The 20,131-nt window shown below is 40.6% G+C and overlaps 1 protein-coding gene across 3 annotated transcripts in view; it reads left to right on the forward strand.

Annotated features, from left to right (window-relative positions):
- The window catches only part of BCKDHB (branched chain keto acid dehydrogenase E1 subunit beta), a 295,498-nt gene that overhangs the window by 214,004 nt on the left and 61,363 nt on the right, over window positions 1-20,131 (forward strand). For all 3 annotated transcript variants that reach the window (XM_037894371.2, XM_043542562.1, XM_037894373.2), the window contains exon 9: window positions 3,201-3,287. In XM_037894371.2, the coding sequence (XP_037750299.1) occupies window positions 3,201-3,287 (87 nt within the window). The remainder of the gene's footprint in view (window positions 1-3,200; window positions 3,288-20,131) is intronic.

The following is a 20,131-nucleotide window of genomic DNA, read 5'->3' on the forward strand; positions in this document are numbered from 1 at the left end:
AGATAATAACACAATTATTTGTGAAGCTGAACCTTTCTCCAAATACAGAAATTAGGCAATTCATACTGCGTCTCAGTGTTACATTTTCAAAGTAGATACCTTCTTTTCATTAAATTTTGGTACAAGAAATGTATCTACCCAGCTTAGTTAGATTTATCAGTCCCTTTGCTTCTATAAGTAAAGGTATATTTCCAGGTATGTAAAAATGAAATGCTTTTAGTAATTTCAGGGAGACAACAGTAGTTAAAATAAATCCTGTTACTCCTTTTCATGCCGCAGAGCTTCTGAATGGTCACGTGGTGTGAAGCACTTCTCCACAGTAATCTGGTTGCTTCCATTTTACTGAGAAATAGTGCCATCATTTGTCATGTGGCACTGGGGCCAGTCTCCATCCAGTTTTAAAACTGGTTTAACAATCAGAGGAAATCTTAGGGTCTGATAATGTAAATCCTTATTCACTCTAACAGTCTTTACACATGTGAGCAATCCTCTTGAAGTCAATGGGACTGATTGTACAAGTAAGGATTTCTCACAGGAATAAAGGTTTCCACAGTTGGTTTCCACCTTTTATTCGCTACAGTTGATATGATGGGTGTATGTGTCATGTTGTGAAATTCTCAAAATTAAAAAGTGTACTGTAGTTTTAAAAATAGCTTGGAACACTCCAGATTCCTAGTACACACCCTTCTCAGAACAAAATTATATAAGAAGAATATCGAAACAATGTCCTTTTGTTTAGGAAAAAAATCAAAAATTTTAAAAAATGATTCAGTAAAATTCTTTATCTCATCAGTCAAAAACTTGAGTGAGACGATTAGTACATTTTGTTCTGCAATGAGGAACTGTCTCTAAGAATTTTTGGTAGATTTATGGGGTAGTTAATAGCGCCTGCTCTTTAATATGAATTTCCAGTACAAGTGAAAAGGAATTCAAGACTGCTTAACTGCAGATTACTTTTTGATGTTTAAATGATTTTTTGTCTTGTATCTCTGTGACTGTTGCAAAGCTGCTTCATTTACAGAATATAGTACTTACAGGGCTGCCTCTCGCCAGTGCATCTGTGGTCCAGCTGTTCAAAACAACTAAAGCACGCCTGGGCTCCTAAAGAAATGAGACATACTCAAATCAGGGTTTAATCTGTGTTCTATAGTAAATAGCAGTTACCTTTTAGCTTCAAGATATCACTTGGCTGCCCTATTGGATGGAGAAATTGTCTCTGAGGGTTTTGCTAAAATAGCATCCACGCAGATTTTAAATCAAAGAGCAGAACGGTTAGGAAAGTTGTACCTAACTCTTGGGGCTTCTTGTACTTAGCTTTAAAAATCTGATTGCAATAGGCCTCAAAAGATTAAAATATACAAATTCTTTTTTTTCTGCTGTGCTACTCCAGAAGTTCATGTAACTTTTATATGCACTTTACAAAATGATAAAATGAGTATTATGAAAAGTGAAACATGACTGTCAAAATGTTTTGACTTTGTGGATATCTGGTGTTGGCCGGGTCAAGGAGATGTAATGAATAGTTACAACAACACATTTCATGATGGTCAGATATACTGGAGTCGTGCACTGGTTATGGGGCTAAAGGCACTTAACTGTTGTTCTTATGGTTCACAGCAAACCAAGCATAAACACATATCTGCTATAACCAAACCTTTTTCATGAATCACTGCTTGTTTGTATGGCACTCATGGTATACACTATGTGTTATGTAGCTATTTTTTGAACAGTTCACATTAAAATCTCCTAACATTTGCATATTGTTTCTGTCTTTTTCATAAGAAATTTTGCCTGTAGTTGCAACATAAAAATCATTGCCTTCTTGCTTATGGCTCTCAATTTTCTTTAGCAAGCAAACTTTTATTTGAATATTTTCAAGGTCTGTGAGCTTTATGGATGACCTGATCCTATAAATGTTATCACCTGCTCCTTCAGGATTCACCACACCTTGAAGAGGGGGGACCATTGTCCAGCTTACCTAATGAAAGAGAATAGTGCTTTACAGGCTGGAGGGGGGGTGGAGCGGAAGGGAGAGGCTGTTGCAAAAGTGGGAGTGGATCAGTGGGGCGACGCTGACTTATCCCCAGGGACCGGAAGGGCTGGGGAGTTGAAAAGGGACAAGCCTGGTGGGAAAAGTAGGCGGAGCAGCACTCACCCTCCCTCCCTCCCTTTGAGGTGGCAAAATACCAGGTTTGGTTGGGACCTGTTGTGGGCTTCATGCTAGCCGTTCCTTTCTAGGGGGTCTGGGAAGGAATTTTTCCCTCACTACCTAGGTGGAGTAGGGTTGGGTTTTTTTGCCTTCCCCACAGTGGGTTCAGGGAGGGCTTTGTTATGGTGAGTAGGAAAGGGAGTTAGACTATGATGTCACAACTCATTATGTAAGTGTGGGGCGGATGCCCAGTGCAAGTACTCCGTAGGGAAGGGATACAGTGACCAGATAAATGGCTTGGTAATGAACTTAAAAAGGAGGTGTTGGTAAAAGGACCATAATGGGGGGCATTCGGGGCCCCTGTGACTGGTACGGAAGAGAGCCATCCCCCCTTTCTTATAGCTCACTTTAACCCTAGTTCAAGGTGGGGGGAGTGGTAAAGTCCCAGCAATGGGTTGAGTGGGAGAACTGGATGGAAAAAGAGGGGAGCTGGCAGGAGCCTCCTGGGTAGATATTGAATGAACATGGGGTTATCTTCACTGTGCACTTTTATCTGCCTGGTTGTGCTAGACATCTAATAACAAAGTTGCAGCCTGATTAAAACTATATCAAGCATCTCCTGTCCTTCTTTTGGTATAGCCAGATAATGAGCCCTTGCTGTTTTTTTCTTGAACTCAATTTTTGTTTTCCCTCAGAAATGTCATTGTTTACATTCATAGGGTCAATTCAAACTAATGGAATTTAATTCAGTTCTCATTGTTAGTTTACAAATAAAATATGCTATTGATGCTCTGTTCCTGAAGAAAATCTAGCAGTTAATTCCCATTCTGCTAATATCAAAACTTGGCTGTTTAGGCTCATTCATCTGTGCAAATAAAATGTTGTACTGAGGCAGTAAGGAACAGTGTATATTTTATCCTTGCAGCTTAAAATTACAGAATTTGTATTATTTCTCATGTAATATAGTAAAAAAAAGATTGCTACAGAGATATAGTGTGACACAAATATTACCTGATTTTTTTTAAAAAGAGGTATTCCTGTTTCTTTTCAGTCAGTGGTGAAGACTGGGCGACTGCTGATCAGCCATGAGGCCCCTCTGACAGGAGGCTTTGCATCTGAGATTAGTTCCACTGTTCAGGTACAGTCAAGTTATTATGTTTTACATGCCTGACCATGTACATTTGCAGAAAGAGTATTTATCAGTAGATTAAAAGGCAAGGTTAATAAATTAAATGTTAAAATCTCTCACTTGGCTTCACCACCTTGTCAGTGCTGTCACTGTATGTTCTCTGGAGAATGAATCTGGCAGAAAGGAGATGAACTAATATAACTTCCACAATTCTACTAGCTGAAGTCATTTGCTTCAATGTAAAATAAGGGAAAGGGTTGGAATTGACGTGGTCAGGTTTCAGTTTTAATTAAATAAATGTTTGCCAGATTGCCCAATATATTCTTACCCTAATTTTTACCTATATATAAAAATATATAAATAAACTGTATTTAATACAAATAAATATTTATTTATAGAAATAATAAATACACCATAGCTTTATGTGGATAATATGTCCTTTGAATTTTTGATGTATTTCTTCAACTAAACAAAATCTTTTTCTGTAGCATTCTTTGTGAGATTGGACTTAAATATTCAGAAGTTTCAATTTAGTGTACATTAGTTTGTCCTAACACTAAGGATACCATTCATCTAAAGTATTTTATGCTAATAGCAGCTGCTGAAATGGACATTTTAATTTTAGTGTGGGTAAGGATTTACATTTGAAACATTCACTGAAAAATGTACAGTATGTGCTGTTAAGTGTGGGGAAAAAATCTCCCTGCTGGATTGTTTCCAGTTCTTGCTGAATTTACTTAAAACCTGATTTACATTTTATTGTTGTCCTCAAAAAGGATCATTTAAGAAATGTTTTCCTCTTTTCTTTTTTCGGCATATTTAAATTAGAAACTAAAACCCACCAGACCAAAGCATACTTCTTCACCACATTATGATGTAATGGTTCAATATGGTATTAAAAATGACAACTTATTAAGGACCCAATTCTGCAAAAGTGCAGCTCCATATAGGCACAACAGCACTAGTTAAAAAAACATGGGAATAAGTTACAGCATAAAAGGGCTGAATTACAGTTGCTGGGGAACCGTATCTTTGAATTTCCTCAGCTTTGTGTATTGAAAATATCAAATGTAAGAATACTTTAATGGGTTGTTTTACATTTAATGTATTCTTTTGGGCTTGTACTTTTTCTTCTGTGTTGGTGAATAAAAAACCTTTGGCATTTGTATTTATTGCTGTAATTATCTGAACAAGGGGGAAAAAAACCTTTCTTGAAAGGAACCAAAACATTTTATTTCATCTAAAAATTTCATTTTGTGAAAGAAACAAGTTTTTTGAAGTTTTAATTTTATTTTGACAGTCTAAGAGATAATGCAGACTCCTGTCAGGATGACAGTATTGCTCCCCACTAAAATATAATCTCACTCTTTAGAACCTGATTCTGCCAAACTTCTTGACATTGAGTAGTAGTGTCTTAACCCTGGGGGTAGTCTTATTGATTACAATAGCACTACTTGAGATGTAAGGTACTGCTAAAAGTGATATATATTTTGCAGGGCAGTGGGGAATGCAGAATCTGACATGTCAAGATTTTTTTATGTTCCTACTAAAAAAGAAAAATAGGAGAAACTGAACCAAAATACAGCATAGCCCACTGTTAAAGTCTTTGAAGTCTCTTTAAAGTCTGCGGTGTGTTTAAAGACTTGAATATACCACATATTATGAAATAAGTAAATAGAAAACAAAATCCAGCAAGGTATTCATTATTGCAATTGCTGAATAATTGTTAGAAAGTAGTAATGCTTAAGAAAAAGTTACTTCTCAAATCATGTGAAAGTCCCATACTAATTAATTTAAATAAAATAAATCACATGCATCAATGCAAAAATGGGGGAGGGGGAAATAAAATAACAAAGAAAAAATTTAAAATTCCATCATATAATTTGGGAGAATCATTACATCATACTTTTTATCTTTTTGAAACTCTATTAAGAAAAATATGCCCAGCATCTGATTAATCTGTCATGGGTTTATTATTCATATCAGAAACTTCTTTTTGACTAATATAATTTATTTAAAAAAAAATGAAACCTAGGAAGCCTTAAACTGAAGGGACATTACATGCTGTCTATACCAAAAGCATCTATTTTAGGATAGTACCTCTTGGTTTTACATTCATATTTTAATATGGAAATCTGGAGAATGTAGCTTAGAAAATCTTAACTAGTTTACCGTACAGTCTACTTTAAAATAAATCTAAATATAAGAGGTTTTGGCACAGAATTTAGTTAAGCTTGAATTCTCTTTTTTTATAATAAATGATCATTATTGTTTCTTTCTTTAAAGATTTTGTCGATTTCTTAACTTTCTTAAAAATAATTGGTATGAACAGATAATAATATCCATACTTAAAAACATACCAGATTTGTTTAAATTGAAATATAATTTATGAAACACATTCTCTGTCATAACTTCTTTTTGGCAGACTATTGCTTTAGGCATAATAAAGACTTAGCTTTATTATTCATTTATAACACATATTCCCTGTGCAGTGAATTAAGAACTGTATGTCTGATATGATTGTGCCATAAAATTAAAAAGTAAAAGGGAAATTCATTTTTACTGGATGTTGCACAGAAATCTTGGGTATTATAGTTGGCTTTAACTTCTTTTTACACATGGAAGTAATGAGACTTCAACACAGAGTCCAGTTGGAGTAGATGGTAAATTTCCATATTGTTGTTCCATCCTTGCTGTGAGGTCTCTCATGAGGAAAAAGGTGAATAAAACCACCCACGTTATTTTCAAAGAGCCTTATTATGATAAACATCTCACGTTTTTGTATACTTTAAAGAGATGGTCCTGAACTGTAACAGTAGCTCTGAACCCTCTTGAGCTGCAGGGAAGCTTGGCACCTGAACCGAACTTTACTTGAACTGAAATTGGACCCACATTTAGCTACCACAAAGTCTAAAATATCTGAATATTTGAATATAATTGAAATATTTTAATTTGAATATTTGAAAACAATAATTAATATTTTACAGTATTCACTGAGGGAGGATTCCTGCCTGTCAAGTATAGAATGTTCCAACCCCCCCCCCCAGGGCACGTTGTCCAATTAAACAGTCATTCACTAACAAAACAAAAGTGAAGTAGCAAGACACAGCAATTTCACAAAGTAAGAGATTTAGGCCAGGTCTACATTACAGGGACTATAGCAGTACAGCTACTGTGTCATAACTATGCTGGCATAACCCTGCAGTATAGACACAGCCTACCATGATGGAAGGAATTTTCTCATCACTGTAGGAACACCATCTCCCCAAGCAACAGTAGCTGTGTCAATGGAAGCATTCTTCTGAAAACCTAGCTACATCTACACTGGGGGTTAGATCGGCATAGTTAAGTTGCTCCAGGGTGTGGATTTTTCACAACCCTGAGTGCCGTAGCTAGGTTGACCTAAATTTTAAAGGTAGACCAGGCCTTAACAGGGATTCCAGGAATGTTATAAGCGAAGACCAATGCAAATATTTGCATGAATAAGGAATGGATCCTTGATCTTTATTGAGCAATCTCTTTGTGTTTGCAAAATAGCCTGTTTATCTGCCTCTTTATCTGTCCCCTAAACAGCGGCCATGTCTCTCAAGCTTTTTGACTCTTACTACATCTCAACTTTATTCTGCTAGTGAGTGAATGTGTGGCAGTATAATGTATTGGCTTCAGAGGGACTAGTCGGGAGAGTAATGGGCTGCAAGATTGGGCTTATTTTTTTTTTTTAATGATCTTATTGTTGAATCAAGAGCTGGAGCTGAGGGTGCAGCATAAAGGTGATCAGAGATCTAAAGAAAGAACTTCAATCATTTGGATTTTCCTAAGTGCGTGTTGTATCATAATCAGTGGAACTGGAGTCAGAGGGCCCCTGTTCCCTGGAAGAACTGTTGTTGACAGGACACCAGTTGAACAAGTAGAACTTTATTAAATCCTGTGCAATGCTCTGTCCATATGGCTGCTTTGCTTCCAGCCTAACTCCTCCAGTGTTCCAAGTTCCACTGACAGTGTGCGGGATTTAATAAAGGTCTGCTTGTTCATATTGACGTTCATTCAGCTTCACTCTTTGCTAATGAAACATGGTAGCGGCATCTGAGCTGTGAGTTCTCTGCAGTGCAGCAGCTGGCAGCGTGAACCACAGAACTTGGTCTGAAGCCCCCCAGAGCTGTGGATTTTGCAGACACAAATGTAGCCCCGTGATGGACCCAGTGGAAGGAGTTCAAGCTATACACAGACCTGGCCAGACAGAAGGACGAGAGCAGCAGGAAAGTAGAACTGTGACTTATTGAGGAACAAGGCATAGAGGTCTGTAGCACTCTGAAACTCAAGCCTTTATAACAGTCTTAGGGCCCTGGGTAACTGTTGCTCCCCAAAGCAGAACAAAACTGTGAAGCAACTCAGTTTTCAATAGAGACCAATCTGCAGGGGACGGGGTAGATCCCTGTGTTACTGTTTTATGTACACTGGCTGTTACATGCAATTTTGCGGCGTTAACACACTCCCTGATATGGGACAAGATAATCTGCAGTACTTGGGATCACCATGTGTGGGAGCAGCTGCTCTGGGAAAGCAATCTCACATTAAACAGATGGGACATTCAGCAAAAACTTCCAGAGAAAGGATTAAAGCCCTAGAAGACACCACAACCCCAGAAGTACATGCAGTAAGACAACAGTAAAGGAGAGCAGTCAGCGAGGGTTCCACACCCATAGTGAGATGCATTTACTGTGGGAGACAGCATGAGTGGGTAAGGGAGAAGTGCCCCATACAAGGACAACTTTGCACGTCATGTAGCAAGTTGAACCATTTTAGCAGTGTGTGCCAGACCAGAGGAAGGTCCAAGAAAGATTGTCAGACTTGTACAAGAGGGCATGGCACATCAGACAGTGATGGTGACATCATGACTCTCTCTTTGAGTCTGAGAACATATCAGGGTAAAGGTGTCGGAACAGAAAAGCAACAAGGGACAGCACCAAACTCTGCATGCAACAGTGTTAATAAGGAAACTCCCTGCGTGATTTCAGCTGAGGACAGCTGGACCTTGTGCAAAATGATTCCTTAGGGTGAATTGGACTTGAACTCACCCATTACAAAGAGCAGGCATGCTCTAATAATGTACAATGAGAACATAAAGCAGCCCAAAGGAAAATGTGACCTCATAGTAATGAACCCAAAAAATAAGATGATACCAACTGAAGTTTGTGGTGGTGGATGAGAAGCACCACAGACCCTTCTTAAGGAACAAAGCCAGACAAGCCATAGACTTGATCAGGGTACAGCATCAGAATTTTATAGCTGCAGTGCAAAAACCAAAAGTGGGAGTCCCATGGACAATGAGAACAATTTTATAAGAATCTGGGGATGCTTTCAAAGGCAACAGGTGCTTTAAGGAAAGGTGCAGCTGGAAGTAGATCCTACAGTGGAACCTTTGTATTTTCCACAAAGGAAAATCCCAGTGGCATTACATAATTCAGTATGCAAGGTGCTCAAAGTCTGCACTTGTAGAGGCCAGTACAGCCTGAGTAAGCAGCATGGTGAAGATAAAGAAGCCATCAGGCAAATTACACATCTTTATACACCCAAAGCTACTGAACCAGGTATTGAAAAAATATCACTATTCACTGCCTACAATTGATGACATCTTGCCAGAACTTTCAAAAGCCAGAATCCTTATGGTCTGAGGTAGGAGGAACAGGTTTTGGCATACTAGCCTGGATAAAGAGTTCAGTATGCTGACAACATTTGCAGAACCATTTGGTCTGTACAGATGACTGTGCATGCTAATGGGTATAAGCTTCGCACCAGAGTTGTAAGGGAAGACTCATCCAAGTGCTGAAAGGACTGCTGGGGGTGAAAATAATTGCAAATGATATACTCATTGTAGGTGAAAGGAGTAAGGAAATAGAAGCTGAACAAGACCATGACAGAAAACTACAAGCTTTTTTACAGAGATGCAGGGACAAGAACATAAAACTACCCCTCACCCCCAAAATGTGACTCAAACAGTGTGAGGTGACATACCTTGGACATCTGTTTACAGCAGAGGGACTGGAAGCTGATCCAAACAAGATTAAGGCAGCAGAGACATGCCAGCTCCAGTTGATAGGAAAAAGGTACAGTGCTTAATGGGAATGATTAATCTTCTGTCCAAGTTCTGGCTGCAACAGCAGAACTCATACGTCCGCTCACAAGGCAGGATGTTGAGTGGGACTGGGCAGGTCCCCAATGGCAAGCATTTAACATGCTGAAACAAAGGATAGTATATGCTCCTGTCCTGAAGTACTATCACCCAGGAAAGCCACTGACACTCCAGTGTGATGCATCAGAAAAAGGAGTGGGTGTACCTCTTTTGCAGAAGCAGCCAGTTGCATTTGCCAGCAGAGTCCGGTCAGAGACTGAACAGAGGTACGCCCAAATAGGAAAAAGTGCTTCAGGGTGTGGTATTTAGAGTGGAGTGATTTCATCTATTAAATCTATAGGCAAGTACACCTATGGCCATCCAGTAAAAATGCAATCAGACCGCAGTCCACTAGAGCCAGTCATAGCAAAGCCCTTACTTAGTGCCCCAAAGAGATTGTAGCTCATGTTGATGTGCCTCCAGCGCTACCAGGTAGAGATCACATATTGTCCAGGGTGATTACTGGTGAAAGCTGATACTTGGAGCAGGGCATAAATACCTAGCATCAGCAAACTGAGGGAAGGAGATCAGGACATAGTGCAGCATTGCTAATGGATTCAATCTCCAAGCTTCAACAACAAAGCTGATGGACATCCAAGAGGCCATGGAAAAGGACATCCAATTACAGGCAGACGGGAGAGCAATACTAGCACGGTGGCCAGAAGGCAAAAGCCAAGAACCAGTAGGAGCAGAACCATACTTTCAAATTAAATATGAGCTGGGTGTACAGGATGGAATCATATTTTGAGGACAGAGCTGTTGTTCCCACCTCATGACATAAGGATGTTATATGCAAAAAAAATACATGCCTCACACCTGGGCATTGACAGCTGTCTTAGATGGGCTAGAAGGTGTGTTTACTGTTGGGAATGAATATACAATTCTGCTCCTTATAGAAGGGTGTGACACTTGGCAGTTGTGTATAACGTAAAGCAGAAAGACTTTGTTACCACATGAGCTGCCCACCTGACTATAGGAAAAAGTGGGAGCTCACTTATTTGCTTTCAGTGAAAAGCAGTACTTGTTTACTGTGGACTACTATTCTAGTGTTTAGGAGGTTGATGCTCTGCCTGATACAAGAAGCAAGTCAGTGACTGGCAAACTTTGCGAGCTGTGGCATTCACCGACAATGGACCCCAATTTGCCTTGGAAGAAGTCAAGGACTTTGCATTCCAATGGGAGATGGCCACCACATCACCTCCCGAGTATACCCACAGAGTACTAGTTAGGTGTAATCAGCTATGAAAATAGCTACAAGACTATTGCACAATGCTGGGTTTTTGTTTTTGTTGTCTGGTTCAGGCCCCTTGTGAATATTTTTGGCACACAGGAACATTCACAGGGTACCAGAATAGTCCACTGCAGGCATTGATGGGATGAAGCTCCAAAACCCTGCTACCAGTGAGGGAAGACCTGTAGAAGCCAGAAAGATGGAAACACCACTGAGATGGCCAACAATCGGAGAAAACAGACACAAGAGTATGTCCAATCATCCAAGGACGTACCAGCTCGGGAGACAGGTACTCATGTGAGGATCCAGCCATTAGAGAGAGACCATAATGAGTGGGCTAAAGGAGCTGTGGGCAGTGCAGTGGCACCCAGGTCATATGAGGTGACTACAAAGAGGGACGAATCTTGCTTATGTTATGAGCTGTCCTTTCCCCAGAGCAATTCAGTCAAGTTTGAGAGACACCAGGTGGTTTTAAGGATTGTGATGGGGTCATTTAAGGTTAATTAGGACACCTGGGGCCAATCAAGGGCCTGCCAGAACCTATTAAAAGCATCCCCTCCAGTCAGATAGGTGCACACAATAAGAGCTGTGGGGAGCAGGCATGTTACTGGAGAACCGCACAGGGCAGATACTGACAAATGCAGGAGACAGACCTCACAGGTACAGAGGTGAAGTGCAGGGGAAACCGCACTCAGGGCATAGAGCCCCTCCGGGCCCCAGCGGTTTGGGGAGAAGAGACCCCCGCTAGAGGGGAGAGACTGAACTAGGTGCCTGGCCTGCTGCTACTATGCCCGGAAGAGGTAGTGGCAGGGAGGCCAGGGGAAACCCCTGCTCAGACAAGGTGGGGACAGTAACCCACGGGTGTGGAGAAATTGCTAGGAGGAGAGGAATCCCCCCAGCCTGCTGCTAAGAGGAAGAGTGGAACCCACCCAGGTGGAGAAGGAGCTCTGCCACACAATTTATTAAAAACTACAATGGGATTTAAATATATGATCCTAGACTACAATTACAGCAAGTAAGATAGATCTGCCCCCTGCTGGATGGTCCAGCGAGGCGTACCGACTACGGTCAGATGAATCTGTTTCTCAGTCTGTCACCCCTGCACCACACTGCACCATAGAAGCCACGACAAAGAGAAGCTCTTAACATACTCCTATATGCTCTGCTGACAGACTTGATTGACATTTGCTCTGCTTGCTTTTGCTAGTATCTTTCTGTCAGAACTCTGTAGAGGGCGTACCACATCACAATATTGTTTCTAATGTACCCAACTTCATGATCACCAACTACCTCATTACTGGCAATATTGCAACACAGTTTCTAATATACCCTGTCTCATGATAAACAGTTGCCTCACCATTGCTTTTTCCTGCCAATTTCAGTGCTATATAACCAAACACCCTTCAGCTAATGGTGGAATGGTACCTTAGTGATGTACTTGCTTAACAGATGTCGGCAAAGAAACAAAATGGAGTCACTCAGGATCTCCCGTGTCGCTGAGATCTACAAAACAAACCAAGTTTGAAGAAAAATTTAGAGTTGTGTTTTAAAATCAGACAAAATCACTGTTTTTCTCTTGAAGTAGGTAGCCATAGGGTAGGTTGTGGGTGTCCCTCTCTGTCAGTCTGGAAGGGAGGCCACGCCCCTTGCTACAATGCCTCTGGAGGGACACAGTTCAGGGTGAATTAGCATGAGGCCTCTGCCACTCAGTGGGGTAGAACAGTCAGTAACCGTTGAGCCCAGGCCCTCAGGCAGAGAAGAGCACCAACCAGTTAGGAGGCTCTGGCTTGTAGTTGGGACAGAACAGCAAAGTCTGTAAGCCCAGGCCCCCAGGCAGGGTGGGGGCAGCAAACAGGGATCCTGGCTCTGGCGAACCACCGACAAAGGCAGGCCTTGTGGCCTAGAGCGGAGACCCTGTCACCTCTGGGTGAGACCCGGGCCAACCGGACTCCACCAGGTCCCAGTCCAAGGCCCTAACAGTGGGAGAATGATCCACCACTGGGTCAGCGGGGAATCCAGCTGTAACATGCTGGCCAGCTGTCATTCAGCAGCACACCGAGCTATGTTCGGCTTCCCTCGGTCACTTTCTACACTCCCATCCTGGGGGATGCCTGGGGTTGTCTTGCAAGGGTAAACAGCTAATGGCAGCCCCAACAGCTCCTTGGCATCTCTGGCAGCCAGTAACTTTGGCAGTCCTTCCAGCTCTCGGGCGCTGTAGCAGCTGCCATCAGGTCTGAGTTCTGGCAGTGGGTGGTAAACATCCTTCTCCAGTGGCTTCTTGCCAACTGAGCGAGAGGGCCCATCTTTTATATTTCCAGTTCCTGTCTTGCTCCTCTGCTTCCAGCGGGACAGGCATGGGTGTCCTGGTTCTGCCCATTAGGGGGCGGTTGTGACTGTTTCCCCATCTGTCTGGATGCCCCCTCGCTACAGTAGCCTTTCAGTGTGATGGTTTGCACAGGATTAGCTATTTGCCCTTGGGGGTTTCTGTACAGTTTTGCTTTGGTTTCTCTTTATAATTTATTCATAGAAAGGGTCTGAAATTTGGCTCTGGCTGAAATTGTCCTTGGCAGTCAACTTCTATTTCTTAAAAAAAAAAAAAAATTATCTACACAAAATTGGGTGAAAGATGTATCCCGAATAAGTCTGGTGCAATATGTGTAATTTGTTTTGTTTTTAAAATTTGTATTTCTGGGATTTTTTGGCAGCTATTTGTCATAAGCAAAAAAAAGCACAAAAGGTTGCTAATGGAGAAACTTTTTATGCATAAATGTAATGATGTGCCAGTTACGTGCAGCTTTTGTGCTTCACAGAAAAACATGCTATGCACGCTTATGTATAGCTGCTGGCACGTAATGGCTTCTGTCCATAAGCAAGAAGGCTTTTATGTACAGTTCCTGGCATAGAAGGGTTAATGTGCAGCAGCTGCTGATGCATATAGTCCTTTCAGTCAGCAGCTGCATTTACACCATATGCTGTAGACCACACACTGCAACCTTACCCTGAACTTCTCCCCTCACCAAAGTGAGTTCAGTGAGACTACTCATAAAGTTAAAGTTAAGCATGTTCCTCAGTCGCTCAGTGCTTCAGTTCTCCATCTGTAAAATAGGGATAATGTTCCTTTGTCTGTCTTGATTATTTACTTCGTAATCTGTTTAGAACTGTCTCTTTCTACATATACATTCAATACACAATGGGGCCCAATCTCTTTAGGTGCTGGTGAGAAATACTATAATTAAAAATAGTAAACAAAAATGTATAATGATATATCAGTGGTAATTTCCTGCTATAATAACCATAAATGGAACAGTAGGAGAAATGACATAATCCAGAGCATTTTTGTCAGAAACACTTCAGAAAGGAGAAAAACTGATATAATTGAGAATGTCCTTCAAAGTCATCTGTTTCAAAGCAATCTCTTTCTGAAGCAAGTTGCCATAGCAGGAAGTTACAAAACAAACCAAGCTTGTACAAAATGATTTCAGTAATTTTGGAGTTATGGACATTTAAAGTTGAATGGCCCAGAATTTGAGATTGAACAGAGACTATTCTAAATCAAACTAGTTTTATATTTATCACACAAAACTTAATGCAAAGATTTCACCTTGCTACTGTAAAACATTCATAACCATAAAACTACTGCCCCAGTTTTTGTCTAGAAAATCCTATTTTTTTCAAACTCTTTCATTACGTGACTTGAAAAACTGAGAAGTTTAGAGACTCTGTACAACTTCACTTAAGCAATTTACTTCATAATCTGAGGTTGAAGTGGTTCTGTCCAAGGCGTTTTTGACATTATTAGTGGTCGTTTGACTGGTCTATTTGAACATAAGTTTATCATATGATACCTTAGAAAATCCCAGTCAAGCTCTACTGCACAAGTTTTCTTTAACTATGGGGTCTTTTACAGTCAGTTCTAGAGACTAGCCTCCATTCTTTCAGTGCTTCCCATTTGGAATCTATTTTTACCCAAATAGATGCAAACATTTTTTGGGGATCTGTTATTAATTTATTGAAAGCAAGTATTTTCTGGGTAATCAGCCTTAATATATGCTTTCAGATTCTTACTGCCTCCGTATATGTGTTGATGCAGACTGACTTGGATTTGACCATCAGACTGTTGTTGAAATGCATAAATCTTAAACATTTGGAGGAGGAATTTGAGGAAAAAATAGTACTTATACTGAAAGAAGAGACTGATGCTTCAGAGGAATTTTCTGGGGTCCTGTTTATCTTTGGTCAGCCAGAGAAGTAGTATAAGCCCTTGCACTTGTGTTTTCCAGTTTATTAGAAGAATGGCTCAGGGTAGGACAGCCCCTGTAAATTGGAGAGCTGCATGAATGTCAGTGCTGAATGTCTGCAGTACTCTAACCGTACTTGATGGCAATGCCTCTCCTCTTTGGGCCAAATAGTGGAAGAGGTTTGGAAGTTACCATCATTTAGATACTCCAGAAGAAGGCATACTGAAGTATTCAGGTGCAAGATTGTTCACACACTCACTACTTATACAGACACATAAGAAAATTATTAAATGTGGTGATCTGATTTTGTTTTATATTTTGACACAATTCCAGTTGGCAGTAAAATTAAACTGACTAAAATCCTAGTCTCTGAAGCACTGGCAGATAACCATGGTGTTTCAGAATCTGCCATCCTAGTCAATTTCAGTTCTTGCTCATCTCTTTTTTTTGGCATCCAGCTGGTACGGATCATAAACTATAAAGGATTCTGTCACTGTTTTCATAAATCACAATATTAGATGGTGCCACTGGGTTGGCAGCCAAAACCAAATAAAGTCCAGAGAGATAACATAGAATAAGAGACTAGGATAGACACACACAAGAACTAATGACAATGCTGGGGGTAATAACAAGGGTGGTTAGAGGGAAAGAGGAGAAGTGGAACAGACCAAAATAACCCTGAATAATGAGAGAGAGATGATGCCATTTGAAAGAAAAGCAGGTGAGAGTAGTAGGAATCTGCTTAAGATGACTAAGTAAGAACAGAAAGGGACATATAGCTCTTTGAACCAAAACACTGAGTGATGCATGAGAGTCAGGTACATAATTAAGAGGTCTGTTATGTCTGTGTGATATAAATATTCAGGCAGCAATTCAATAAACTCCCAAATTTCTGATCTAGCATGATCTGGGCTTTGTTTATAGCCTGTATGGATTCTTGTGGTGCAATCTTTTCTGTATTTTCTAAAATCCAGGACAGGAATTAAGATATACTTAGGATATTACAATAGATAGCGTAGAAGTATGGAAGAGAGAGGCAAAATAGTGCAAGGGGAAAGGAGACAAAAAATTGCAATTTGCAGAGCTACAAAAGATGTTCTGAAAAATTCAGATTTTTCTGCAAAATTTAAAGATAAAAAGAAAAAAGCGCACAGAAAGTAAATTCATCTTTGAAAGTCGTACCAAATACTCTACATTTTAAGCCATTTAGAAATTACAATAAATATTTGAGATTTTCTGTTAGGAATTCATACTTAGAATTTCATTCAGAAACTGATTTTTTTAAGCTACATTGTCAAGCTTTCTTGATTTTTTTTTTTTTTTTTGTCCCGGTGCAAGTCTTCTCTGTGCTACTTCTAATTGTTTCATGAGAGTCAAATGGTAGAGTTAACTATGCAGAGATCCAAACTTTGAAAGCTTTGCAATCCAGCAATTCTGTATCATGAGTCTGGTTTACTGGACTCAGTTGGAATCCATACCTAAAGGAATTGTCCTTTGTGGGGTGGTGATTCTTTGAAACTACATTGTTATCATCAAGGAACCATCAACAGACATTCAGGGAGTAGTGACCATGCCTCTTATGTACTTACAGGAATTTGAATGTAAAAGAGGGTCTTTCTGGGACTGCATGGTTTATAAATACCCCCCCTCACCCACTCTTCCAGTCAGCAGAAAGAGAATGTAGTGGTCTTCTACAGATCTGTTCCTAAGTGCTTCCTGCCTTTTCTGTCATTTTTAAATTTTACTCCTTCTTCCCACATATTATAAGGGATCCCTTAAAGGGACAACGCCCCTTTTTTTCCAGGTAGACGGACAAAAACTTGCTTATATGAAAGTTGCAATGGGCACAATGAATGTATTGCGTGTCTGTGGTGTTTATAACCTCCAAAATATCTAATGTATTACAACAACAGAAATACTCCCGTTAAAATGATGTTCAAGATGCAAAAGATAGATAATGCCAAATGTTGCCTGTCCTCTTGCAGGTTAAAAATAATAAATTTCATGATATTGTGACTGTGGGGTGCTGACCCAAAACAGAGTAATGGGGCAGGGGTCTCAAGGCTGGTGGGTGGGTGTTTGCAGTATTGTCACTCTTACTTCTGTGCTGCTGCGTTCAGAGCTGGGCAGCCATGAAGCTTCCTGCAGCCGGAGGAGGTTCCCGGAGATGGGTCTGACCCAGCCTTGGGAGCAGCCCATGCAGAGGAGGAAGAAGTTCTGTCCCTCCCCAGCCCATCCAGAACAAGCAGCTGGAGCCCGGTGCACAGTAGGAGCCCTGTCTGGAGCACCCTCAGCCCTGCCTCTCCCTGGCTCCAGGACAAGGACTTAAAAGTTAAAGGGGCCTTAGGCTGGCTGTGTGTGGCCTCCTCCGACCAGGACCTGGGCAGTCACTCATTCACCCACCTACGAGGCCAGCCCTGCCCCCCCACCAAGTGATGACCCCCATACCATGTCACCCTCACTTCTACACTGCTGCTGGTGGCAGCACTGCCTTCTGAGCTGGGCTCCCGGCCAGCAGCCACTGCCCTCCAGCCACCCAACTCTGTGAAATCTGGTCTCCCCTACAATAGTCAGATTTCACAGGGAAGATCAGATTTCATGGTCTGTGATGCATTTTTCATGGCCATGAATTTGGTAAGACCCTAATTATGATTGATATAATCACATACTCTTTTTGTGCAGTGCTCTTGCTTTATTGTGCAGTTTAAATGATGCACCATGAGTGAGGCAAAGTTGGATGTGTATTGGTGGAAGCAAAGGTCTTGTAAATTATCTGTAATTGTGTAATTAAAGACTTCAGTGGAGCCACCAATTTTCTTAAAGTTAAGCACATGTTCAAGTGCTTTGCTGGATCACATGCCATAGTGCTCAGTACATTGCAGAACTGAGCCATATGTGGCTCTTTCCGAGTACTGTTGAGGATAACCATTTGACTTCATGATCTAAGGCACAATAGGGACATAAAAAGAGGGGAAGGGTGAAGGAGTGGAACTGATGCACAGCTTTTATTGAAGAGATATGAGAGACAGTATAAAATCCTGGTCTGAGCAGTCAGTGATTTCACCCACCAAGAAACTAGCTGGAACTTGTAAATTGGTAAGACAAAGGAAATTCTGACCGCTTTTAGACTGAGAAGCTTTGTTCATTTATGTTGTGATGAAGGCAATATTTCCAGACTTCTCCATGCAAGCCTGTCTAGCTTTTCCTTTGTCATCCTTTGCTTTAAATGTATGTATTTAAAATTATTATTTATTTTGTGATCCTTATTTTCTCTCATAAAGTGAATGAACATTTGTTGTCTAGACTTGTGCTGGGCCTCCTGACCTTAAGGGAGGCAGATACAGGAGTGACAAAGTCACTAGTTGAGTTGTGTGGGGTCATTCTCAGTGTATGAGAATAAATGTATTATGCTGCCTCCCCCTGGAATCTGTACTCCCTGAGAAACCCACGGCTCTATCCATGATAATTCCTTGTCACATTTCCCACTAACCTGTTCATAGTGATAGTAATCATTTTCCCACTGCAAAGTAGTGAAATCTGTTATTTCAAAGTGTGTCCTTAAAAACAGTGACTATAGAGAATAAAGTATACAGCAGAATGGGATTTGGTGTTTAAGTGAGTGATATCATTAGAGTTTGTGTAATTAGCAGCTTTTACTCATTGAGTAAAACTGTATACAATTAACTTAGGCTTGAATAGAGATTGGGAGTGGATGGGTCATTACACAAAGTAAAACTATTTCCTCATGTTTATACCCCCCTCCCCCCGCCCCACTGTTCCTCAGACATTCTTGTCAACTGCGGGAAATGGCCCACCTTGATTATCACTGCAAAAGTCCCCCCACCCCGCGCCCTGAAAGCTTATGCTCAAATAAATTTGTTAGTCTCTACGGTGCCACAAGTACTCCTATTCTTTTTGCGAATACGGACTAACACGGCTGCTACTCTGAAACCTGTCATTGAGAAGAGAGAGTGAAGTGAGTACTGAGATAAGGTTGCTCACTGTAGCTTGTGTTTGGTGGTTTTATTTGTGTTTGTATTGTAGGATGAATAATGATAAGCTTGTTGAATCAGTTCTTAAACTTTTTTCTATACTAATGTAATAGTTCTTCAAGTCTTACATCAAATTTTCTTACATTAAAGTTTTCACTTTTATGTACGTTAATAAAAATGCAGTTCCTCTGATAAGATTTTAAGATGTATTTCATGATCAGTTTAGTATTTCTTGCTATTATTTCCCTTCCTTACTTACAGAGGAAAATCTGCAAAAGGCACCACACTTGTATTTTTCAAACTAGATTACTTAGCCCATAAGAGGTGACTCAACGAGTCAACAGGCACAAGCTGACAAGGTGGGCAGAGATCTTGGCAAGCTCATACAAAATAAACAGCAATTAATTAACAGAAATATTGGGGTGGTCTGAATTTGCACACCAATCTTATGAGACAAACATTTGTGGTATGCAGTAGACACTCAGAACTGTCACTTATTTGAGAAACATTAAATGGGAAGAAGAAAAACTTTCTGCAATATTTCTCTGTTCTTACACGCTTTTTCCAGAGTCACTGAATAAATCAGTTTGCTCTGCCCAATGCCAAGAAAATTCCTCTCCTCATTTTTGCCTCATCATTGCCCCATTTTAAACCTGCGTTGGTGGTGAGGCAGAGGACAGCATTTCTTCCACCCCCAGTAACATCCCCTTTGTCTCTTCCAGTCTGAACCGGTTTTCCTACTTTTGGCATGCAAGGATCCAGATGGATTCTTTTAAACTAGTTATGCACGTGTGTGCGAAGGCACAAGAAGTTTATCCCAGGACAGCAGAAAGTAGTTCAGTAGTAGGATATATTGAGAGAAGTGTATTCTTTGTGGTTATGTGACGCTGAAATTTCTTGGCTGTGGAACAAATTAAAGGTTGGATTCATCTTAATCAATAGAGTGTATATTGTAAAGTACACTTTTGCCCTATTTATTAAGAATGTATTTCCTTGTGCTGGTATTTAATCTGGCACGCCAAATGTTCATTTGCCTAAGGCTGAACTCCAGCACCATTGTCGTACTGGTACATGCATGTTTATCCACTGTGATTTATAACTTCAGTCAATGCGCTTGGCCTTCACTGCACAGATTCTGAAAAGAACCAAAATTATGGCCACCGAAGCAGAACTGAAATGAATATGGGCCTTCATTTTTAATGTTTTTTCCCCTTTTAGTGGGT

The sequence above is a fragment of the Chelonia mydas genome, chromosome 3, assembly GCF_015237465.2.
Source record: "Chelonia mydas isolate rCheMyd1 chromosome 3, rCheMyd1.pri.v2, whole genome shotgun sequence".
NCBI classification, from domain to species: domain Eukaryota; kingdom Metazoa; phylum Chordata; order Testudines; family Cheloniidae; genus Chelonia; species Chelonia mydas.